Here is a 26,717-nt window from a genome sequence, read left to right as displayed (position 1 = left end):
TCTTTGAACTGGTGAAGTCCCTTCCCCCACAACGACCCAGACCTGTAACCATGAAATTTGTCAAGAAACTTGATGTGTTGCCGGAAGTTCAACTGCCGCCAACTATTCCCCGTATGGCAGCACTTTCCCTTGCTGAGAAAGGATTAATAGGGAAATTTACAGGGCTTTGGCCATCGCCTAGAACAGCTCAAAGATGGGTTGAGTGAAACTGGTTAGATAAGATCCAAGGGAAAATATCCATCAGATTTTGTGGCAAAGGGTATTACACATTTCATTTCGAATCAAAGGAGGACAAAGATCTAATATTCAGGAATGGGCCATACTTCATGGACTCAAGGGGGTTTTATCTCAACAAATGGACCCCAGATTTCGACCCAGAACTGGACATCCCAAGTGTTGTTCTAGTCTGGGTTCGTCTCCCTCACCTTCCTCTACACTGCTGGGGTGATAAAGGAGGACAAAGATCTAATATTCAGGAATGGGCCATACTTCATGGACTCAAGGGGGCTTTATCTCAACAAATGGACCCCAGATTTCGACCCAGAACTGGACATCCCAAGTGTTGTTCTAGTTTGGGTTCGTCTCCCTCACCTTCCTCTACACTGCGGGGGTGATGATTCGGTTAAGGCCATAGGGAATGCTGTTGGAAAGTACATTGATCGTAGTGAGCCCAAGGACAACATGCAAGCATGTGCAAGGATCTGTGTTGAAGTGGATCTAGGTCGAGGATTGCCAGAAGCGATAAAGCTGAAAGTGGACGATTGGAGTCATATCCAGCAGCTGGACTACGAACAGATCCCTTTTAAATGCAAGGTATGTCATGAATACGGGCATTTCGCTAATAGATGCACAAAAGTTGTTAATGTAGACAATGAAGAGCAGGATGGCCATTGGGAAACTGTCAAAAAGAAGAAACCAACCCCCCCTCCAAGCCTTCTTTGGATCCTGAAATCCCTGGACCCTCCAATCCGCGTCCTTCCTCCTCTTCCCCTTTATCCTCAGATCTACAACCCCCTGAACCGCCTCTTCCTCCCTCTACCAATCCCTTCTCTATCCTCTCTGCAGTAGAATTTGCCCCCGAAAACCCTTCTTTTGAACCCCCAATCTCTCAGCAACCTCCTTCTATCTCCTCTCAGCCCCCTCCTGATCCTCTTTCATCCAGAATTACCAGAAGTACTTCCAAAGAGCATGGAGCAGCTAGTGATGTTTTGAAAAAACAGGGACCGGGCAGAAAATCAGCCAGGCAACAGAGGGATGAGAGCGCCCAAAAAGATATAGCTATGGGCACGCAAACCCCAATAGAATCTTTCATTCTCGGGCATCAATAAAAAGAGACAAGAAGCAAAGACTATGAGAAGCGAGCACCTCTCTGCACGCCCAATGTCCCATGATGAAAATTCTTTCTTAGAACAGCAGGGGTTTAGGGCACCCCTCCAAGCTAGCTGCCCTCAGAGATCTAATTCACAATGAAAAACCAGAAATCATGCTAATACAGGAAACAAAACAAGATCAGCACGAGATGAAAAAAATTATAAACCAGCAGAGACAGTTTTTTGGAAGCATCAGTGAAGCCAGAGGGGCCTCCGGAGGAATTGTAACCATATGGGACAACAACAAATGGGTTTGCAGCTCAACAAATATTCATCAGAACTGGATCAAAACCACTCTTGACAGTAGAACAGGCAGTCAAACAGTAACCATTTATAATGTTTATGCTCCCAACCACTACAGAGAAAAAGAAATCTGTTGGGACGATTTGAAGGTAAGCATAGAAGGGGAACAAAACAACAATCTCATAGTTGCAGGTGATTTCAATCTGATTCTTCACGCCAATGAAAAAAGAGGAGGAACTTTCACTCCAGATCCCTCCAGAGGCCGGTTAGAAACCATCATCCAGGAGCACAATTTAGTTGATGTTATTCCCAAAAATCACAGATACACCTGGAGCAATCGTAGGATCAGTATTGGTAACATAATGGAAAGATTAGATAGATTTCTAATCAATATAGCTTTCCTCTCCTCTTTCTCAGCGGGATACGCTAATATTCTCAACACATCGGCTTCTGATCATTACCCCATTACTTTGACTCTGCAAAATCACTGCCCTCTTGGTCCCATCCCCTTTAAATACAGCCCTTTGTGGAATCGGATGCCAGCAGCTAGAGAAGTTGTCCAAACGACATGGAGCCAGCATGTCGATGGCTCACCAAGATTTATTTGGGAATCAAAGCTAAAAAGAGTCAAACAGGCACTAAAAGATTGGGCTAGGGACAACTATCAGGAACCAGACGAGAACAAAAAGAAATTCAAGAGAGAGCTAGATGATGTTCAGCAAAAAATAGAAGAACAAGGCCTATCTCAGCAAAACAAAGAGCATGAAAGCAACTTATATGCACAACTAAGCCATATTAACAGGGAGGAAGAAATAAAATGGCGCCTAAAATCTAGGCAACTTTGGCTTCAAGCAGGAGATAAAAATACAACATACTTCCACAAACAAGCTACCGTTAGAAAGCTCAGGAATACTGTAAGCATAATCATGGATAGTGAAGAAAATCAGTACAGCACTCAGGAAACCATAAAGAAATCTACCACTAAACATTACAGGGACCTACTAACTGAATGTAAAGAGGAGGAAGATTATTCCGATTTGCTCTAGCATCTGCCCAAAGGAGTTACTAAAGAGATGAACAACAAGCTCAGCAAAGAAATAGAGGAAGAGGAAGTAAAGGAAGCAATTTGGAGCTTACATCCCGACAAGGCTTCAGGACCGGATGGATTCCCCATCTGCTTCTTTAGGGAGTATTGGACTATGATAAAAAAGGACCTGATAAAGATGATCCGTTGGGTGCTAAGAAAAGGAAAGTTAGGAGGATTCACTAACTCCACTTATCTTGCCCTCATACCCAAGGAAAACCGCCCCTCCTCCTTTTCTAGATTCCGACCCATTTCTTTATGTAACTCGTCCTATAAAATTATATCCAAAATCTTAGCAACCAGGCTCAAACCTCTTCTTCCCTCCTTGATTTCTGAAAATCAAGGAGGCTTCCTTCCCAATAGGCATATCACCGACTCCATCCTCCTTGTACAAGAAGCCATTCACTCAAGCTTATCTAGGAAAGAAAAAGGATTTGTCTTAAAGCTGGATCTAGCAAATGCCTTTGACAGAGTAAGACATTCCTTCCTTTTTGTTGTTTTAAACAGAATGGGCTTCGAGCCATCCTTCATCAACATAATTGTAGCCTGCATTTCTGGGCCCTGGATATCCCCCCTGATCAACGGGAGGCCCTGTGAAGCTTTCAATCCTCTCAGGGGCTAAGATAGGGCTGCCCCCTATCTCCATACCTGTTCATTCTCATGGTTGAATCCTTTAGTCAAGTTTTAGATTACAATCGTAGAGTGGGGCTCATAACTGGCATCAAATTTGGGAATGGAGCAAAAAACATTAACCATTCTCAGTTTTCTCATGATACCTTGCTAATTGGGGGAGCATCCACCACAATAGCAAGGCGATTCAAGAAACTCCTTGACCAATTTATGGAGTATTCCAGAGGCAAGGTCAATCAGCTCAAAAGCTGCATCTATGGGTGGAATACTGCAAATCATGTTATACACAACATTGCAAGCATATTCGGCGTCATATGCAACTTGGAATGGACCCACTTCTCCTATTTAGGTATGCCTGTGAGTTTGGGGCCTTTGAAGGCCGAAACCTGGATGGAATCATTGACAAGATTAAGAGGAAAGTGCAACAATGGGGTACAATGTGGCTCAATCCAGCAGGCAGGCTTATTCTTCTTAAATCAAGTATTGCTTCACTTCCTATCCATCGCTTTTCTTTATATCAAGCTCCAGCTAATTTTCATCATAAAATGGACGTTGCTCTTAGACATTTCCTCTGGCAAGGGTGGAAGACTGATAAGAACAAATTCAACTTAGCTAGCTGGAAGCATGTAATTCAAACCCAAGACAGAGGCGGGCTTGGCATCAGATCACCAAAGCTTTTAAACCTGGCTTTTGACGCAAAAATTATATGGAGATTAATAACAGGGCCAACACTGTGGTGGAAAAAGGTGCTGGAGATAAAATATTTGAGCTGTCCAAGACAGCAACTCTTAGACACCAGCATCCCTAACAGAGAATCCACAAAAATCTGGAGACTTTGCAAGAAAGCTCTTCCATTTATGCATCAAAACATCTCAAAAGTCCCTGGCGAGGGAACCAGCATAAAGTTTGGAATAGACAAAATTCTGGGGCAGCAACCTCTGGTCATGAACGTAGAGGCCATTCCTGTTATAAATTGGCTTAACAATAGAGGACTATACCATTTGTCTCAAACCTCAAGACAGGATTCCCTTTCCCATGTTTGGATTGGTTGGAATTTTCCTGAGCTTCCCAATGCTTTAGAACCTAGCTTCAACCATCTGAAGATGCTCCTTCACAGTAAGGCTCCCATTCAAGAAGGCAAAATGGATGGTTTTCGATGGGATGCATCTGGTACAAACTATATAGTTAAAGCAGGTCATCAATACCTCTATAATAGCATCTATCAAATAAGCCTATGGAATCACTAGAAAATAGTATGGCAAACAAAGGCTCCTCCAAAAATAAAATTCTTCATTTGGCTCTTATCGAAAGGTAAAATACTAACAGCTGAAAATCTAAGAAGAAGGGGATTATTGGCCCATCCAAATGTCCGAACTGTTGCAATGAAGAGGAAATGATGCACCATTTATTCATAGAATGTCTGGTTGCCGTTGGCTATTGGGGGAAAATGGCCTCAATAGGAAATATAAATTGGGAACCCCTGCACACTATAGCAGAGAAAATATATAAATGGAGGAAAGACTACCCCTGGAAAGAAAAAAGAAGTAGTTTGGTGAAGAGAGTATGGAACACCCTCCCACACACTCTACTCTAGCACATCTGGCTAGCTCGAAACCATAAAGTCTTCCAGGATAAAGGCTCAAGCATACGTAAAATCTGCCACAAAGCTAAAACACTTGCACTGGAAACGATCTCAAGTAACACCACTGGCAAGATTGATGCAGCAAATTATAGCACAGAGGAGCGAAACTTAATCAGTTACATCCTGGAGAACAATTCCAATGCTCAGGAAGCCCGCAGGAGGGAGGCTCATACAAAAGGAGAAGTCAGCACTTGGAAATTGAGATTAAAAGAAGAAGAATTTTCTAACTGGATATACAACTGTAACATCTTCCACTTATTTTTCGACGGGGCTTCCAAGTCAAACCCGGGTCTAGCCGAAGCAGGAGGGCTGATTTGTAATGCCAATGGAGAATGTCTTCTCCATTATGAATGGGATCTCGGGAAGATCTCTAACAACAGAGCTGAAGCATTAGCTCTGCTCTAGGGCCTAATCCAATTAATCAAGATAGGAATAAAAAAGGCGAAGGTATTCGGGGACTCCTTAGTTGTCATTCGCCTTATGGTGCATCAGCAGAACACCCCAAACACTCTCCTTTAGCAAATAAACAGGTGTAACCAAATACTTCATCAGGAAATGGAAGATATTCAATATTATCATATTCTCTGTAAATTGAATAAGAAAGCCGATGAGCGTGCCAAGTTGCCAACAGAGCATATGAAAGACCAATCGGTATCCTGAGCTGTAACTCCAGCGAGTCCTTCCAACCCTTGCCATGACTCAGTCACATCTCCTCAGCGTCAAGCACTGCATCACTGATAGAATCGAGATGAATCATGAGATTTGGGTAGTCAGCAGGACAATTTATGGTATAAAGATTTGGGACAGATATGAAACTCGCAAAACACTCAAAGGCATCGAAAGTTTCAACATCCCAACCGGGAAACGTCTACTCGGACCCGATCCTCGAATCTTTCAGGATTTTTTCTAGACCTTTTTGCAGATTTACCATCTCCACAGCGTGATCGGCATGCTCTCTTCCCGCCTTCTCTTTATGCATTCTCCTCCTATTTATTATTCCTCACACCTCCATCTTCATCGCTTTGTTCCTTGCTACCTCCGAGAGCATCTGTTCTCTGAGGGCCTCTGTGTCTTGTCTTCATCATCGATCTGTTGCTCTTCTTTTAGAAACTGCCCCTCCTCCTTCTGCGTCAATCAGAACCTCTGGACAGCTCCTCCCTACTCCCGTTTGACTATCTGCACTCTCAAGCAAGCTCGTGTTCCTCTGTGTTCTGTTTCTTATTTTGTTGCAGGCATTTTGGACCGCAACAACCCTGAAGCAAGCATGGCTCGCTCCGAGGACTGCCTACACTGTGCGGACTTGCACGCTGAACTAGAGGAAGTGAGGGCGCAACAACGCATCTTAGAGAATCAGCTAAGGAACCTGGAGACCATAATGGAAGATCAAAACCGCACCATTAATGAGAAATACAGAGCAGGGATAGATATTTTTCTGCATAAGGTAGCATCTCTTCATGCGCAGTTTAGTAATCTATCGAACCAATGTAGCCATGCTGAGGAGTCCATAGCAATACTGCAGTATATGATGGACAAAAAGAACAAGGCAGCAACTAGCTCTTCTAGTGCTAAACAAATAGAACCGGACCCAAATCTGAAAGAGTCCACATCAAGACAGATAAGCCACATAGAAATAGATTAAAGATGTTATGCAAATGCAAATTTTGGTTGTTTCAATATGTAAGAGTCTATAGTAGCTCAGGAAGTTTTCGAGGTAAAACTAGCAGAAAAAGGATCAAGGAGAGATCCCATTTTGTAACTCCTTTTATCCAAATCACCAAAAGTATATTGTACTCCAGGAGAACTGACTCCTCTTTTTTCAGCCATTAATATAGCAACAGACTTTGTAAAAAAATAAAAAATAAACTTTTAAACCCAATAATTTAAAAAAAAAAAACAAAATTTATAATTTAAAAACTATTACAAATATGATAATAATATATTGAAATATGATAATTAGAAATATAATTGATTAAAATATGATAATTAGAATTGGACGGATTCCTTTAAGAGTCTCCTCATAGGTTTAGGCCTAACATCCACGTTTATTATATGCAATCCCTCTCATTCATGCAAAGCCAATAATATAAAGAAATTTAGTTAACGTGGACTTTTGTCCCGAAAGGTGCGTCATAAAATAATGTATTAACTTTAATAATAATTAATTAAAAGAAATATTATTAAATTTCTATTAACATAATCAACCAAATAACTATTAAAAAATTGTAATCATAATGGAAATTATTAAAAGAATTTTCATAATTCAACCAATTTTTATTTAAAAAAAATTATTAAAATTTTTCTATCAATCTCCTTTTCTATTAATAATTTTCAAAATTGTTTTATTTTGTATTTTGAAAATATTTTTATCTCTTTATAATTTAAAAAATACACAGTATTAAAATTCTATCAACATAATAACTATTAAAAAAAAATTGTAATCATAATAGAAATTATTAAAAGACCTTTCATAATTCAACCATTTTTATTTTAAAAAAAATATTACATATTTTCTATCAATTTTGTTTTTCATTAATAATTTTTGAAATCGTTTTATTTTTATTTTGAAAATATTTTTATTCTTGTATAATTTAATAAAAGAACACTATTAAAATTTGATGCGGGAGCATCAAGACCATGAAAAGGGGGTGTGATAATTTTTAGTATTTTGTTATTTTAATAAAGCAGATTATGTAAATATTCTTTTTCTAAAAGAATATGAGGGAAATAGGATAGAATTTCTATGTTTTTCAGTTAAAATTAGGATAAGAGGGAGAATAAAGCTTCATGCTTTAAATTATTATGGGAAAAGGGAAAAGCTGGCTTTTGTAAAAGATAAGGATAAAATGCCTATTTTGATCCTAAAACAAAAGGCAGAAAATCTAGGAAAGAGTGCCTTGAGCATATTTTTAAAGGAGAAACCTATGCGCTCCAGATAGTTCAGTTCAGTTCAGTTCTTTGTAATGTATATACTCATAATACTATGGAATAAAATGGTGTGTGTTGGAATAAATTGTTTGGCCCTCATGCGCCTCTTGATGCACTGATAATTGAATTTGTTCTCTTCATAATGATGGTACCTCTGTTTGATAATTGAATGATTTACCTGTGGATTATCATCATTGTTTGGCTACGGCGCTGAGACTTGGAACTGTTGGCATGGTGTTACAATGCTGTTTTATAAGTATTTAATTGTTAGTTGGATCGATCCTGTATCTGCATTGGGCCGGAGCTCTAAAGGTGTAATGCATGGTCGATTTTCGATTTAAACCAGCGATTCCGATGGGAATGCAATCGAAACTCCGGCGGGACGAGTGTAGAGTCGATGTTACAACGCCATTTCTGAATTTCGGTTAAGAGATGGCCGAATCTGCTATTATACTGTGGTCTCCTTTGAAGAGCGAACCTGCCCACACTAGATTCTGCGTCTCTGTTTTGTTTTAACGCTGTCCATGATGTGCTTTGTACGCATCGATTGAAGACTATCGAGCAGTGAGCACTGGTTGAAGCGATCATAGAGGGGAACTTATAGTTTGAACGTTGTATGCATGTAATTGACCGAGAGCCATAAAAAGAACAGCGATATAAGTATATATGGGAGCCTTGTCGTAGTAAGACCAGTGTATAATCGAGACTCCATTTGAATTGAACGCGCCCTGAATATATACAAACCGTTTCAAGTGGAATTATATATATGTAAATCGTTTGAAGTTGAATTTGATATGTGCGATGAACGAAGGATCAAGGGCGGGGATAGAAATTGCTGTGTATTCGACTTTAACTACAGTAAACGGATATATACATATATTTGGCTTTGATCCATGATATAAGAGCCTTCGTCCATAACTAAAGCCAGCGCATCTCTAGTCCGATATACGGTGGTGACATCTGCATACACTCGTTGTCTGAGGTAAGGTCGTTTCGAATATATATATTCGAGCTTTGTTGATGATAACCGTGCGTGGATATATGTATTAAGTGAATATATATATGTGTTGTGCGCATAACCTCCAACGGCATCTCTTTTAAAATTCCTTAAAAGCCATGGGTTGCCGTAAGGCTCGACGGTGAAGTTTGAAATGAATACATAAGTTTGATGACTGAGGCGCTCAGTTCTGAAGAACAGGAAATTGACCAAGCCATAGAAGAGATATCTGGATTATTAGGGAGACTGTCATTAAAGCCTGCATCCCCACCATCATTAGTGGTATCAGAGCCATCAACTGGCGTTGAACTGAATCTCAGGAGAAGAAGAAGGATGGCTTTCAGAGTTGGACGAGGACGAGGACGTGGTGGAAGAGGACGACCTGCTACAAATGCTGAACTAATGGCAACCGTAGAAGAGCTGCGAGCTAAAGTGGAGGCATTAACTGTAGATAGAAATATAGATGATGGAGATGTCAGTGAGCCTGAAATTGAAGCTGCTGAAGAAGAGGAAACTGTAGAGGTTACTCCTGAGATGAAGTTCTTTCAGTCAGTGTTGAAGTCCACAGCCAGACCATGGAACCAGTTAGTACCGATATACCAAGGAGTAATATCGGTACCAGGTTGAGGGGTAATATTGTGCAATCTAAGTGTCTTATAGTTTTCCAAGTTGCTCAATCATATATACAGTCAAAAAATTAGTTTAAATAATATAAATCAAGATTTCACCTCAAATTTTCCAATAATATAATGACCACCTAATAACTATCACGTGGTCTTCCTCAAGTGTAAGTCGATGCACTTTGGACGATCTAGATTAACAAGGAAATCTAAGGAAATCTAACAGTGGAGAACGTTTTTGGTTCATTGATTTTGAACCAGCGACCAGAACACAACGCTATGAGTATAGTTAAGGTTGGAGTTAGACTGCCATTTTGCCCGTCATCCTACCCCTCTAGTGGGCACTGTCAGCGTTACAGTACCCTGTAAGTTCCCAATCTGAAGCACAGTCCAACAATGAATTGGAATAGTTGTAAAGAAAAATAAGCCCTGACAAAGAAACAATCTAAACGGTGAAAACTAAATAGGTTTATGTTTCCAATTCTCTTTAATTTATTGCCATTTTATTTTTATGTTTCCAGGTCTATTCAAGTTATTTCTATTTTATTTTTTAATTGCAAAGGCACCAGGCCACATGTATGGAACCTTAAATGACATTATGGCATATTTATGGAATGGATGTACATAGGAAAACGTGATCAATAGTAAAAGAATACACAGTGATAAGAGCGTGGATACAAGGGGCCTTTATTCTGCTGATTTTTTCCCTTAATCAGATTAAAAATCCGGTCGGGATTTTCAGTTGGGAGCAAAACTGTTGGACCAATTCGGTGGCTCTGAAACTACCCGCAAAGACAAGTAAAAGAATACACTCTACTTTGATACACCCGTGAAGATAAGAATACACTTTTATTTGAGTTTTCTATGATCCAATTAAAAATGTTGCGGGGGATTTTAGTTGGGAGCAAAAAGCAGTGCAAAAGATGCGCAAAATTGTAATTGGAGCGTGGCCAATATTAGAGCCTCTGATTCGCTCTCTTACTAACAGAGGATTTACCTCCACAAAAGATGGGAAAAATTGTAATTGAAGCATGTGGCCAATATCAAATGCCTCTGATTTAAACGGAGGATTTACCTCAGATTACCCCTGTTCCAGTTACTAACAGAGGATCGAAACCAGCGTGTTCCACATGCCTCGATCACAACCTCATCTCATTTCATATTGAAAGTAGTACAGATCACGGCTTCCATGCATAACTCCATCTCATTCAATCATTTCAGATTGAAAGTAGTACAGATCAAGGCCATGTCCATCATTTCAGATTGAAAGTAGTATAGATCAAGGCCATGTCCATGTCCATGTTTAAATTAGATAATTACTCAATATGAGGACTTGGTTAAATTTAGAGATTCAATTAACTTGTGTTAATAGTTGAGTGTTAGTCAAGTCGAATTTAGTGATAGATGATTTTTAACATGGTAAGTATCAAGCTTTGTGTGATCAATAGAAAAGCCACAGCTCATGCGTTCTATGTATAAATTATTGTTTTGTCTTTTCAAATTGGTTACAAAAAAGTAAAAGCAAACTAATTAGCAGAAATCCCGATGAGAAACATATTTTTTTTAGTGGTGTTTAAACATTAATGCATCATATACAATGCAATATAACGCGCCAAGACTTAGCATAAAGGTTTTTTCCCTGTTGTTGCATGCATGTGGGTTCCTTTGGTGTTTGGGGCGTTATAAGAATTACGTGACCATTAAGATGACGACCATGTTGCAGACATATGATGTCTGGGCTTATGTCCAGCTTGGGTTTTCAGAACTTAAGAATGAAGTAGAAGAACAAACTCTTAGTAATACAGAGAGGGAACAATGGAAAAAGACAAGAAGAAGAATGCACAAGCGTTGCAACTTATCCAATAGGGAGTGGACCGAATAGTGTTCTAGAAGATTATGATCACATCTTTAACAAAAGTAGCATGGGATACTTTGGCGACAGACTATACATGTATAGCCAAAGTCAATATTGTTAAGTTGCAGAATACTAGGAGAGATTTTGAAAGTCTGCAGATGACGCAAACATAGGACATCGATACTTTCATGAATCGGGTCATAATTGTCGTAAATCTATTAAAGATTTATGGTGAATAAATTAAAGATCAAATAGTGGTTGAGAAGGTCCTCAGATCTTTATCTACCGAATTTGATGTTGTAGTAATAACCATAGAAGAAGCCAAAGATTTGGTATCATTGACAGTTGATGAGCTGATGAGATCAATTCTATCGATGAGGCAATGATAGACAGAAATAAGGATTCCACTTTAGAGACTGCTTTCAAAAGTTAGGTTTCTATTTCAAGAGACAGAGGTCGAGGCAGAGGTAGATCCAGAGGCAGAGGACGAAGCAGAAAATATGGTGGTCAGAGAGATGGTCGAGAAGAGCATGAACATGAAAGTGGAAGCAACTACAGAAGCTTCAACAATAATCAGAGAGTTAACAAATCAAAGGTGAGATGTTATTATTGCAATAAATTTGGTCACTATGCTCGTGATTGCAGGAAGAAGATAATTGATCAAGGGAACGAGAGAGCTAATGTCACTACAGAGAGTAATAACTCCATGTTCCTAGTTTGTCATGCCATGCATGAACCTTCTGCTAATGTGTGGTTATTAGACAGTGGTTGTAGTAACCACATGACAGGCAACAAGGATTTGGTTGCAAATTTTGATCAATCTGTGAAAACAGAAGTAAAGTTGGGGACTGAAAAAACTATGGAAGTAGATGGAAAAAGAGTGGTCAACATTCTGACTAAGCAAGGGGGAGCCAAAAAAAATCTTAGAGGTATATTATGTTCCTAGTGTCAAACATAATTTGATGAGTGTTGGTCAATTAACACAAAAAGGATACATAGTTATCTTTCAAGGTCAACAATGTGTTATATATGAAAAGCCCCCAAATAAGTAGCTAATAGTGAAGGTGCAGATGACGTTGAACATACTCTTTCCTCTAGTTATGAATTACAATGATCAGGTCAATTCTTTTATTGATGCATGTTCTGATGATTATTGGTTATGGCCCTTTCGGTTTGGACACTTGCACTTTTCTGTTGTAAGATTGTTACATCATAAACAAATGGTCAGAGGATTACCTCCCATCAAAGAACCTGCTACAACTTGTGAGTGTTGCATCTTGGAAAGAAACACTGTGAAAATTTTCCAAAAGGAGTTGCATACAAAGCAAAGAAACCTCATGAGCTAGTGCATACAGACTTGTGTGGACCTATGAGGACATAGTCGATTGGTGGAAGTTGTTACATCCTTACTTTCATTGATGATTGATCCAGGTGGATGTTGGTGGCCACCCACCTATCCCATTTGGACCCCCACAACTGTCTCTTGTAGCCTTTTCAGTTTCCTAAATTGTAGCACAATTTACTATTTTTAGCAGTTTTTCGGGTCCTGAACTTCCGGAGCCGTTTTGAGGCCCTAAACGACATTTTTTTGGGAAATCTGGGGCAACGTGGGTCCATGGACGGATGTTTTCTCCGAAAGTGGTAGTGCTCAGATAGATCTTTCTAACGAGCTATCGTACACGTCAAACGGAGATCGTATGCCAAAGTTACGACCCCAGGAAATTGATGTACCAATTTACCCAAACGGGGCCCACAGTTTGGCGTTTCATCTTCTAGGGTTAGGTTTTGGAATGTTAAGAGTTTTCCATTGTTTCTCAACAATAAATAGGCCTTCGAGCCTCATTGTAACAAAGGGGAGAACAGTTCAGAGGCATGTAGCCACCACATCTCTTCTAAGAGATAAGCTACCATCGCCCTAGCTGGTTTATTTCCATTTCTGGTTGTAAGCATATTTCAGTATTTTACATTAATGAAGTGAAGTATTATTTCTGCTGCATATCTGTGTTTATGGTTATCTCTGTAATTTGTTGCGTTCCTGTTTAAGTCCAGATTAGTGGTATCAAAGCAGTTTTATTTTTCTCTGTCTCTCTTTGCATGTCCCCAACGAGGTTGGGATATAAGGTGTTAGGGCTTGAACTGGTCGAACCTTTGCAAGACCAGCCTTGCAAATCCCGACGGCCTCGCATGGCGGATGAGAAGAAAGATGAGGGGGCAGGAGATCCTATCAAAATCTTGCTCGAAGAAGCCCTCGAGCGACAACGGAACGCGATGATGGACAACTTTGCCCAGATCCTTCAGCGGCTACCGAGAAGCGACGCATCGGCTTCCAACAGCTACTCTGGAAACGCCACGCCCTTTAAGGTACAAGTTAATTTTGAAATCCCCATATTCAAGGGTTAGATAGATGAAGATGCCATAGATAAATGGTTAAATCTGCTAGAAGGATATTTTTTTTGTTCATGAATTTTCGAGTCGAGAAAAGATTGTTTTCGCTCTTCTCAAAGCAACCCCCCACGTCAAGGACCGATGGGAAACCTACTGCGAGCAGAAGGATGAAAGCACAGGCTCACTATTTTCAGCCACACCCACTTGGGATTCATTCCGAGATGCCATCAAGGAGCAGTACTACCCTATCAAAAGCTATGAGGACAAATACATCAAATGGACCACACTGCGGCAGGGATGGGACCAAGATGTGCTAGAGTTCACAAGCATTTTTCATACCCTTCGCACACAGTTGGGTATCAAATATTCTGAGCTACATCTGGTACTCAAATACCGTGGATGCCTACACAGATACATCCAGGAAGAGATGGAGTTCTTAAACATCTCCTCACTCGGCACAGCATACCGATACGCTGTCAAAATTGACCAAAAGTGCAAACAGAAGAAGCGAGACTTTGGATCTGCAAATCCGAAGCCCAAAGGACAAAGTCAAGGTAGGGTGACCCAAGACAACCCCTTGAAGCCACAAGAATAGAACAACACCATGAAGCCAAAGAAGGACACGGAAAAGTGGTGTGAGTTCCGCAAGAGTCTTACTCATAACACAAGTGAGTGTCGGACCAAGCAGTCGCTGGTGGCCGAGTTGAAGGCTTCTGAATCAGATGCATGTTCCGACCCTGAGCCAGAACCCGACAAGGGGAATGGCAAAGGGAAGCAGATCATTGATGCAAATCCCAGCGCCACTGTTGCCACTGCCAAGATCCAGAAGACCCAAAGGAGGGGGAACGTCTTTTCCACTCACAGATGTGGGTGAAGGGTTCGCCAGTGTAATTCATTGTCGACAGTGGTAGCCAAAAGAACCTCGTTTCAGCAGAGGTTGTGAAGCGGTTGGGCCTACCGACTACACCACACCCGCAGCCATACAGTATCGGGTGGCTTCATGAAGGATGAGATCTCAAAGTTCGCCAGTAGTGCCGCCTTCCCTACAGCATCAAACCATTCATAGACGAGGTATTGTGTGATGTTACACCTCTGGATGTTTGTGATGTATTATTAGGCCAGCCATACTTATGGAGGCAACATGCTGTGTATGAGTCAAGGCCTCGTGCTGTCATTATTTCTTTGAGTAATTCATTATACAGGATACCAGAGGTAGCCCCACCTACTGCCACCTCTTTGATCACTACTAAGAAAGGCAGCAAGCTCATCTCCCAGACCAGGAAATTCATCTGTCTGGTTCACTCCCAAAGTAAGGGGAAGATCATTGCTACATCCATGACCCCTGCAAAGGGTTCCTCCACGCAGCAGCAACAGCAAAGGGATACGGTCATCACAGAACACAGGAACAACTTCTCCTCACCCACAGGGGTACCAAATAAGTTTCAGGTGGGCAACAAAGTTTGGTTACATCTGCAGAGAGAACGCCTTACCAGAACCCATTAGAAACTCAGACCACTCCGACATGGTCCTTACACCAATACCAAGGCTATGGGCAACAATGCTTTGAAGCACAAGATTCCTCCATTCCTTTGCTTGCACCGAGTGTTCAATGTGGACCATTGTCGATCATGCTTCCCACCATTTCTGGACACATCAGAGATTGCAGAACAACTCACCAGAGACCCAGATCAGTAGAAGCTTCCTCATCTTAGGGATGAACTCAACGCAATGGGGACCATTGCTTCCTAAGGGGGGAGGAATGATTTAGGTGGATGTTGGTGGCCACCCACCTATCCCATTTGGACCGCCAAAACTGTCTCTTGCAGCCTTTTCAATTTCCTAAATTGTAGCACAGTTTACTATTTTTAGTAGTTTTTCGGGTCCTGAACTTCCGGAGCCATTTTGAGGCCCTAAACGACATTTTTTGGGAAATCTGGGGCAACATGGGTCCATGGACGAATGTTGCCTCCCAAAGTGGTAGTGCTCGGATATATCTTTCTAACGAGCTATCGTACATGTCAAACGGAGATCGTATGCCAAAGTTACGACCCCGGGAAATTGATGTACCAATTTACCCAAACGGGGACCACAGTTTGGCGTTTCATCTTCTAGGGTTAGGTTTTGGAATGTTAAGGGTTTTCCATTGTTTCTCAACAATAAATAGGCATTCAAGCCTCATTGTAACAAAGGGGAGAACAGTTCAGAGGCATGTAGCCACCACATCTCTTCTCAGAGATAAGCTACCATCGCCCTAGCTAGTTTATTTCCATTTCTGGTTGTAAGCATATTTCAGTATTTTACATTAATGAAGTGAAGTATTATTTCCGCTGCATATCTGTGTTTATGGTTATCTCTGTAATTTGTTGCGTTCCTGTTTAAGTCCAGATCAATGACTACAACAGAAAGACTTGGATTTACTTCTTGAAGCAGAAGTCTGAAACTTATGCAAAGTTCAAAGAATTCAAAGTCGTAGCAGAGAACTGAAGTGATTGAAAGATCAAGGTATTGAGGCCAAATCGTGGTGGAGAATATGACTCAAAGGCATTCCATGATTATTGCAAACAACATGAATCAATAGACAGTTTACAACCAGGTACACACCGTAGCAGAATGGTGTAGCAGAGAGAAATAACAGGACAATTATGAACATGGTAAGAAGCATGTTGAAAGGCAGAAACTTGTCTAATGAATATTGGGCAGAAGCAGTTGCATGTGCTATTTATGTGATCAATAGATCTCCTACAAAGAGTGTGATGAATAGAGTACCAGAACAAGCGTGGTCAGGTATGTCTTGCAGCGTATTTCATCTCAGAGTATTTGGATGTGTAGCTTATGCACATGTTCCTAAAGAGCGAAGAGGGAAATTGGATGATAAAAGTGAAAAATGCATATTTACTGGTTATAGTGAGCAATCAAAAGATTACAAATTGTATAACCCTGTCACAAGAAGACCATAATTAACAAAGATGTTGTGTTCAAAGAACAAGAGTCATGGAATGGAACTATAGACAAAACATTTGATGCACAAGTGCCACTGATGGAAGAAGATGATGTAGCAGAAAAGAAGCAGCAAGAATCACAGGTGAAGACTCCAAACAGATACACACCAACAAGGACTCCAGGATTTTTAGAGCAGCATGGATCTTCAAGTAGATCAACAGATCGAAATTCTCTTAACAATCAATCAGATGATGTATCAAGCAATGGTAAGAGAAAGATGAGAAGTCTAAAAGACATTTATGATGATTTGGATGTTAGTTCAAATTTTTCATTGTTTTCATTCCAACCTTCTAGCCCACTAGCCCAAAATGGGTCTATCAACAATCAATTAACGCTACCATGCAAGTTCCTAGTTGCAAACTGAAAGTGGTTTATGAGAACCAACCTGGAGTCCAACGCTAGTGTCGTAAAAGAGTTGATACTCCCATTCCCTTGCTCCGGCAGGTCACGATCCTCACAATCTCCGCGAATGGATACCTGCACATGCAAAGAACGAAGCGAATACAAGCATAAAATCCACTAAATACAACTATATATCAGTCAAAAAGGATATAGATCAAACATTATCATAGCGAACAATAAGATCAGAACCATAATGATAGTCGTTCATTAATGAATAATCAACAGAGAAAGATACAACTAAAGTTCTGACGTTGAACCTCTCCTCTGGCTGGGTGAGCAGCTATACATGTCTTGCAATAGACCTTCTCTCTCTCAGACTTTCGGCAGCATAACCTCCCTATGCTCCAAGACTCTTACTATCACTCAAAACAAGCGTTATCACAACTAGCATTACTCCAAAAACTAGCTTGTCAAATGCATGAGGACAGACTTTTATAGATGGAGAAGGGGAAGAAAATACAATGAATCAAGACACCCATTATGGATTGGCATTATCTCCAAAAAGCCGCTGTGGATAGATGTAAGGGATAGATGATGACTCTCGACATCTAGAAGATGAGCTTTATCCTCAAAAGACTTCATGACTTGAAGGGAAAAAACATCTGGGCGCGCGTTTGTTAAAAATCTTTTCCAAACTTGGTTGGCGCGGGTGTTACTCTAAGACAGAGCGCCAATGGTCGCACCTTCTTTTGAGGATCTCATTCATTGGTGCGGGTAGTACATTGTGGACCCGCGCTAATGGAAAAAGGGCACTTTTCAGGGATATTTTTCAAGAGGTGTCTTCAGGGCACATGAAGTCCATACTCAGGGGAACATAATGCAAGTGTTTTTAAGTTATGTCACTACTCACAGGTCCCGGAATGAGTCCTCCAAAGTACGGGAAAGGGGTAACAGGGACGGTGACCAATGGTGACAAATTACTGTGTAACAGATGCCCCCTAAAGCATGAGGCCCGAGAGAGAGAGAGAGGGGTGAAATGCTTTACAAGAACACATGTAGCTGCCGCCGAGATTCTGCATCGAGAGATACAACTGATAGCTCAAGTACATGATATATGTGGTATGGTCGCAGCCATCCATAAGAGAGTACATAATAATCTAGATCCATAGTATGGGCGCAGCCATCTGGTTAGGATCAATGAATCAACTCAGGTATGGTCGCAGCCATCTAGTGAATGAGTCATGTAACAAGAATCACGCCTGGATTACAACAGACAAAATCCAGGGTCTTGCGCTCCATCTCGACCCGAACAAAAGTACAAGTTCAAGCATGCGAATATATGAGCTGAAGTCGAACATGCATGAACATCGTCTGATTACCAATCAATATTGAAAACTGTTAACAGACGCGAGAGGTACCACCAATAATGAAAATGGCCCTCAAGGTACTATAGGTACAATCTACGGCGTGCGAATTAGTGATCTGACGTCGAACACCCGTAGAATCATTCGATCGGAGGCCAATGATGAAAACCTCACGTCGAACACGAAGAACCTGCCATTGAGGCATGCAGGCTCCAAGGCACCAGAAGGGAGTCTCTAGATCAGCTTCCTGGATAATGAGCTGAAGTCGACAGGAAGTGACCTTGATCGAAGGTGGGCTATAATGTTTCCCACATCATCGACACGAGACAGAGAGATAATGTTGTGAATCAGGATTATGTGAGCTATCAGAGGGAGGTTGTTTTTCTTTGCAGAGGTCAACTTCTCTTGAACCTATCGGCGACACGATAGTGGAATTGGCAGTATTTTACATCAATGGATCAGAGGTCATGGTGACGAGGCAATGAGCAGATGAGAGGTCAAACAGGATTACCCAAATCCACGGAGGCAAGTTAAAAATGAGATGAGATATCCCCACCCAGACACGAAAGCAGACAAGTGCCATGTTCAAGAGCGACATACTGCCGACACGACAATAATTATGGTTCCTTTTTTCCCCCACCATTTCCGGCGAGTACCCCAATTATTTTTAACAAGCTTGATGGGGATAACATATGCTTGTGGTGCGTCATTTCGACAAAATCAGATGTCATCAGGTTTTAACGAGTCTGACAAAGGAAGAACTCGTCGTCTTTTCATGTTTAGAGAGTTTGAAAAGACAGCATAAAAGGAAACTCCAAGGGTGTCCTTTTTCGTAAAGTTGCGTCTCTCGAGCCCGAAAAAGTATAAAACAATGCTCGAAAGAACCGCCCGACCATTACGATCGAGGAGTACTTTTCATAAATAGCGATTTCGACCTGAAAAAGTAAAAAAGCGATCAAAACCACCTCGTTTCGTAACCATTAACGAGTCTGAAACGACAAAAACCCGATAATCTTTTTATGTTTTAACGGTCGACAAAAAGAACTTAAAACGACCGCCCCTTATTAACGTTTAACGAGTCAAGAGGAGTAACTCGGCAATCTTTTCGTCTTTAAATGGTCAAAAAAGAGCAGAAAGCGGACCCCAAAGTAACCTTTTCACATGTTTTACCGAGCTTGAAAAAGTAGAAAAAGGAGTTTGTTTCGTTGCTTGAGTTGCACCAACACCTGTTATCATACAAAAACAGCGTAAAACCCACTTTGATATAAATATATTCAAAAATACACTTAAAAGAAATTATTTTAACCCAAAAAATAATATTTTTAATGCAATTTAGGTAAAAAAATGCTATAAAATAGTGAAATGGTAAAAAAAACAAATTTACTTTTTACTTTTCACCTTGTGAGTTTACCATTGGAGGGTTTTGGGTGCAAACTTCAACCGCTGATTGTGATCAATCCAGGAAAGCAATCGAGCCGCTGTCTGGAGCAGGTAAGAGGTCTTGTCCTTAGCTTCATTTTCATTCCATTTTTTCAGCTTTTCATCCACAGACGGATCCCCTGCAAGGGGATTTGCAAAATTTAGGGTTGCGCCATTGGCGCGGGTTTCCTGCTCGGGATCGCGCCAATGGGATTATTTTCCCAAAGGGGGCGCGACATTGGCGCAACTGTTTTGAAAACAGTCGCGCCAACTGCGTGACCTAATTTTCCCATGGATTTAACCATTGATTTTGCAATTTTCCTTTAATTTTGGTTTCACCAGTGATTTAATGATGATATTTTCGACTTTATGGTTGCAAGGATTCGTCAAAATGGTTGTAGAATGGAGAGAAAGAGAGCATGATGCCATAGATGCTATGGCACTAGAGGATGAAGCCTGCATGGATGCTTTGAGAGACTGCGGCTTAAAGAAATTTTTCCTTACCTCCTATTTGCGTGCACAACCGGAGCTACTACGATTCATCGTGGATGCTTGGGACATAGAGGATCAGGTATTCCGCTTGAAAGATCAGACATTGGAGTCGGATGTTTCCAATGTCTATTTTATCACTGGATTGTCGCGAAGAGGTGCAAGACCCATTTTGACTAGAAGTAGGCCTTCCAGAGAAAAGATGGGGGAGGTGATGGAACGGGTTTGTCCTGGGGCACAGTTTGGATCAAACAATGCCAAAGTAGATATTGTCACAGTTCCAGACCTAGTGCTACGAGTGATACTATTCACTATCACACGGATGGCTGGGGTACAGGCGCCCCACGAGGCCAGCAAGAATCATTTACTGCTGGCAACCGAGTGTCTCCACCCTACGCTGTTTGACTGGGCCACGACAGTGACTACAAACATCAAGAGGCAACTTACGAAGTGTAAGCGTGGGGGTAACAAACAGTTCAGGTATGGATCCATTGTAGTATCCTTATTCTTGGAGCGACTGCCGATTTTCCGGATTCAGGGAGGTATAGTGGCAGATCTAGTGCCACGGGAACCGAGGTTGACTCGATGGGCAGCACTCATGCCCAGAGGAGGAGGGGACCAGCAGATGGCCTGGAGGCCCGAGTTCTTCATATGGTTTCGTCACCAGATGATCGTTATAGAGGACTGGCCCTATGCGGGCACCGATTTTACTGGAGACCCCGATCTCCCATTGCCTGCGGGAGAAGACTGGGATGAGGAGCTTGGTAAGAAATCTTTGTGTTTTTGATGTTTTTTATGTATTTAATTTTTTTTGTAATACATGCCTGTCTCTGACAATAGCTATATATATGTATGCAGATGTTGGTGCAGAGTGACCAGCTGGTCTGTCTCACACAGCACGGAGGGTACAACCCGCAGCCGACCCTCAGGGAGAGGGTGGTGCGGGTGACGAGCTAGTACAGAACCTTGAGGTACTCACTCGAGGGATTCCAGACTATGCCAGATTGGCGGATGTGCCCTTCGCGTAACAGAGGCACACAGTGGGAGTACCAACTCGCGTCCACCGTCTACTAAGACGTTTGGTGCGCACGGTGACATGCTATCATGAGCATCACCGTGATTAGACGCCTAGGTTTCATTTTTGCATATTTTTGAGAGACATGTTGTCTACGGCCATATGATATTCGGACATGTATTATCTTTTGGATTATGAAATGCACGCGGCGCAAACATTATGATACACACGTATATATATACATATGCCTATGGTTTATTATTGTGCTTTCATGTGCTTGCTTGTATAATGTTTTGGTTACAAATTACACAAATGTCTATCTAATACATGATTAGCCAATGCATCAGATAATGTGTTTAAGTGTCGTGGAATATGTTGATATGTGATAAAATCAAAGTTCCTTTCTAACAATCTCACACGTAAATACAACCTTAGAATGCGATGGTCTCTGACGGAATATTGCCCGTTGAGCTGGTGGATGACAAGTTGAAAGTCCAGGTTCACTACCAATGCACGAATGCCGAGATTAATTGCTTCAGCAAGTAGCTCGATTACAACACAATATTCGGCGACATTGTTAGTGGTACGACCCAAACACACACCTTGAAAATCTATCAGCTCGCCATGAGGATCATAGATCACCCACGCCGCAGAGGACAAGTTGTGAGTACTGCGGCAGGCACCATCAGTGAAACCAACATAAGGTGCATCAGACATTTGCACAAGAAGCGAAAGACACAATAAGTGGCAGTTACGCCTTTAAAACTGACACACATACATACAACACACTTGCTAGAGTACATGTATGTCCAAAATAAAATGTACAAGCATCATGCATAGTACTTTTTCAAATACAACCCGTTTCGGGGCTTCCCAAGAGGGTTCCCTTCATAATCAATTAGCTTGTAGGCCCCTTTTTGCAAAACTTTCTTGACAATGTAAGGGCCTAGCCACATAGACTCGAGCTTTCCTGCTCCTAATTTATCCTTTGCCTGATCGTACAGCAGGACTAAATCTCCCTCAACAAAAGAACGTGGATGTACAGTCTGATCGAAGTGAGTCTTGACTCACTTCTTTTGCGTTTTGATGGCAAAAGAGGCCAAGAGACGGGTCTCATCTAGCCGTTCCAGGTAAAGAAGGCGTTCTTCTAACGGAGTAGTGTTGGGAAGTAGCTCAACAGCCAATTTTAATGAAGGGATTTCACATTCGATTGGAAGGGTAGCCTCTAGTCCATAAACCAGTTGAAATGGAGTGAAACCAGTGGCGTCCTTCACGGAGGTTCGGTAGGCCCACAAGGCAGGGAACGACATCAAATGCCAGTTAGACTTATGCATGCCAACGGTCCGCTGAAGCATGGTAACCAAAATCTTATTGACAGCTTCAACTTGGCCATTGGACTGAGGGTAGTATGGAGTTGAACTATCGTGCTGCAAGCCTAGTTGGGTTGTTAATTCCGACATCATATGATTACGGAAATGCTTCCCGTGATCAGTGATGATGGCTTGAGGGACGCCGAATCGCGAGATAACATGGTTGAATAAAAATTGCGCCGCTGTGTGACCGTCTTCAGTTAATGTAGGCATCGCCTCAACCCATTTAGTAAAGTAATCGATGGCAATGATAATAAACCCATGCCCCCCGGCCGAGCGAGGGTTATAGGTCATATAATCAATGCCCCATTTGGAAAAAGGGCCGACGGTGACAACAGGGTGCAATGGAGCAAGAGGCGCTCGCATCTTCCGCTGGTATATCTGGCACTCATGACAAGAGCGGACGACAAGAATGCAATCCTTAAAGATAGAGGGCCAAAAGTAGCCAACACGGAGGATTTTTTGGGCAGTGGCATATCCGGACATGTGACCACCACAGGCACCAGAGTGGCAGTCATTCAAGACACGCTCAGCTTCCTCGAGAGTTAAACATCGGCGGAGAACAGAGTCGGTGCCGAGGCGATAGAGTGTGTCACCAATGATACGGTATGGTTGAGACTGATGACGAATCCTTCGCCGAGCATCTTTGGACACGCCAGGGTGAAAGGAGGACGTTTGCAGATATATAATGATATCCCCGTACCAGGGGTCGAGGGTGCTAATGAGAAACAAAGTCTCATCCGGAATTTGATCCTCTGTGTGAGAGGTCGGGGAAGAAGATGGCAAAGAGCAAAGTAACTCAGCAAATACAAGGGATTTATTAGACTTGGTAGTGGTAAATTCCAAGTCAAACTCTTGGAGGATGACAATCCACTTTGAGTACTTTCCCCCCAGCAACTGGTGTGACAAAATATACGTCATGGGGTTGCAATCAGAATTCACGGTAGTAGTGCGCAGCAGAATATAATGACGGAAACTTTGGACAGCACAAACGACGGCCAAAGCCAACTTCTCGACATAAGCATATCGAGTTTCCATATCTAAAAGATTGCGGCTGAGATAATATATAACATGTTCAATGCCATCATCATCAGCTTGAACGAGAACCATGCCGATAGTGGTGTCGGCGGCAGCCAAATACAGGTGTAGTCACGATAATAGTTCGGAGGATGAAGCAATGGAGCAGAAACAAGGAGACCCTTGAGACGCTCAAAAGATTCCTGAGCATGGTATCCCAATGAAAAGGGACATCTCGCTTTAGTAATCCTATGAAACCTTTGGCCACCTTGGCATAGTTTGGAATGAAACGTCATAGAAAATTTGCTTTACCCTGCAAGCTTTGCAATTGCTGTAAAGAAGCAGGGGGAGGAAGATTCACTATAGCCTCGACCTTAAGGGGATCCAAACGGATGCCCTCTCGGGAGACGACAAACCCGAGAAGTCGGCCGGATTCAACGCAGAAGACACATTTGTGAGGATTAAGCCTGATTCGGTAGTATCAACAGCGAAGAAAGATTTCACGAAGGTGATTAGGGTGGTCCTGACGTTTCGCTGAATGAGCAGGGAGATCATCCAGGTAAGGCTGTACAATGTGTCGAATGTCATGGAACACATAGGACATTGCACGTTGGAAGGTAGCACTGGCATTTTTAAGACCGAAAGGGAGCTTCTTATAGGCAAATGTGCCCCATGGACAGATAAAGGCGATTTTGTGTTGATCAGCGAGAGCGATATTGATCTGGTTATATCCAGAAAAACCGTCCATAAAAGAGTACATTTCACTTTCGGCACACTCGTCAATAATTTGATCAATGAATGGTGTGGGAAAATTATCTTTAAGACAAGCTCGATTTATATCACGATAATCGACACAAACACGGATTGTACCCTGTTTTTTAGTCACAGGTACGATATTGGAAACCCAATCTGTGAGCAGGATAGGATAAATAAATCCAGCTTTAAGAAGCTTCTCTACTTCGGCCTTAATAGCTGCAGCCTTTCTGGGGTGTACAGGGCGTAAACGTTGACGAATAGGCTTAGCACCTGGGTACGTGATTATCTCATGCACCACTATGCTAGGATCAATGCCGGGCATTTCTTCATAGGACCATGCAAAGATGTCACGAAATTCGCGAAAAAGATTGGAATAAAGTTGAATCTCCTCTGGAGTACAAGTGACTCCAATGTGAAGATGCTCGACAATCCCTGGTTTCACAGAGATGTCGATGGGTTGGGTTTGCATAATTTTCGCCATATTTCCTTCCGAGGACACTTGATAAACTTGGATAGGTGTTTGAAGGATTTGATATGGGAGACAAGGAGCAAACCGCTCGAAACAAGTAAGCATATCCTGCGGGGCAGGTAGAAACGAGGAACGATGGTGAAAATCATGCCAAGGAGGTTCCTCGAGAGAGATAGTCTCAATAATGGCTTCGTCGGAAGGGAATGTTTCTTTTAAAGGGTCCGAAGAAGTCTCATCTAGAAGCCCTGAGGATGGAGCTAACGAGTGGAGAACCTTGCTCGAAGGAGCAAGTTCAGAAGAGGGAGCCGATGCAGCAATGATTTCGACATAGTTGAGCTCGGCAGGACTCAACGGCATCTGGTCGCCCCAAAAATCTACTTGGTCGGTGGGAGGGATGATCCACGGATCAGAACAAGTAGTAATCATATTGACAGAAGCGACGTTAGGAGGAGGGAGCGGAAAAACACCCATAAGGGTGGGATCTTTGAAAAGTCCGGCTCCCAGACTCTCAGATAAATTTTAGGTATGCTCCACAAAAGGGATGTTTCCTTCCGAAGAGGAAGCGAAGAATGATAGCTGGTCTACGGTAATGATCTTCCCTTGATGAGGGAAACGGATGATACGAAACAAAGATGAAGCTACAGCTTTCATCGCGTATATCCAGCTACGTCCGAGAAGGAGGTTGTAGGTAAGAGTAGCATCAACAACTTCAACTTCCATTTCGACCATCTTCCCTTCCAAAGAGATGGGCAAACGTTGGAGTATACCATAAGGACGAGATGCTCTTCCATCAAAAGCTTCCAAGGTTGTGGGAGACTGGCTCAGCGTTGGAGATCCAATAGCTTTCCAACAGGCAACAGAGATGATGCAAGTAGAAGCACCTTCATCAATGACTGTACGATGAATCGTTTTGGAATCAATAAAGGAATGCGATTTGGGGAGGTAGTCTCTGCGTATGGCGTTCTAAGTCAAAAGCAATTAAATACAAATCGGCCGGGTCTATGCCACCGATAGCGGATAGCAAGGACTTCCTCTGAGAAGGGCAGCTCTGGAGAACTTCTAAAGCGGACATAGCCGACGGAGTCTGAGCTAAGTCCTCAACGATATTGTAGTGCTGTGCAGCACGAGCATTTGGGTTGTAAGAAGATTTCCGGAGTACTCCTTTTGGAGGGGGTCGAATAGGCGTCTCAGTACTAGGTCTCTCGATGTGGAGCGGACCTGAACTGAACGGAGGAGCACTAGAGGGGATCTCAGGCTCTTTCCCGGCAGATGGCGGATAATCTTTTGTTCGAGTACTGATATTGACAGGTATCGTTCCAGCCATAAACACTTGAGAACCGAAGGAAGATGGAGGCTGAGAGGGGTTAGCCACCATTTGCGTTTTTTGAGTTTGTTGTGAGGGAAAGGGTTCTTTGAGCACCGCAGGAGTCTCGGGAGCGCCTTTCAACAAACGACTAACTTCGGACGACCTAGGGCAGTCTTTGGTATAGTGATCCTCATCACAGATAAGACAATAATACTTGGGTTTGCACTTGGCACCTTCCTCGGGCGGAGGTTTAGGGGAGTCCTGTTTAGGTTGATCTGGCTTATTCTTCGCTTTCCCTTTCTTCTTTCCTTTCGAGGCTTTATCTGCCGTGGTGGACTGGACGACATTGACCTTGAAAGTAATATTCGAAGCGGGTGTTACCTGAGAAGTGGGTTCATTCGAAGCATTTTATTTTTGCT

The 26,717-nt window shown here is 42.1% G+C and overlaps 1 protein-coding gene across 1 annotated transcript; it reads left to right on the top strand.

Moving 5' to 3' along the window:
• The first annotated feature begins 1,483 nt into the window (after positions 1-1,483).
• On the top strand, positions 1,484-2,659 carry LOC149162681 (uncharacterized). Its single transcript, XM_089435266.1, has one exon. The coding sequence runs from the start codon at positions 1,484-1,486 to the stop codon at positions 2,657-2,659; it is 1,176 nt and encodes a 391-aa protein (XP_089291392.1).
• Positions 2,660-26,717: the final 24,058 nt, after the last annotated feature.

This window comes from Pinus tabuliformis, chromosome 5_2, assembly GCF_031772625.1.
Source record: "Pinus tabuliformis cultivar Carrire ecotype Pingquan chromosome 5_2, CPIR1, whole genome shotgun sequence".
NCBI lineage: Eukaryota > Viridiplantae > Streptophyta > Pinopsida > Pinales > Pinaceae > Pinus > Pinus tabuliformis.
This window is presented reverse-complemented; position numbering and strand designations above follow the sequence as displayed.

Bases quoted from the DNA above. Each gene is read 5' to 3' on its own strand.
- LOC149162681 (XM_089435266.1), top strand. From the start codon at position 1,484: ATGCTAATACAGGAAACAAAACAAGATCAGCACGAGATGAAAAAAATT.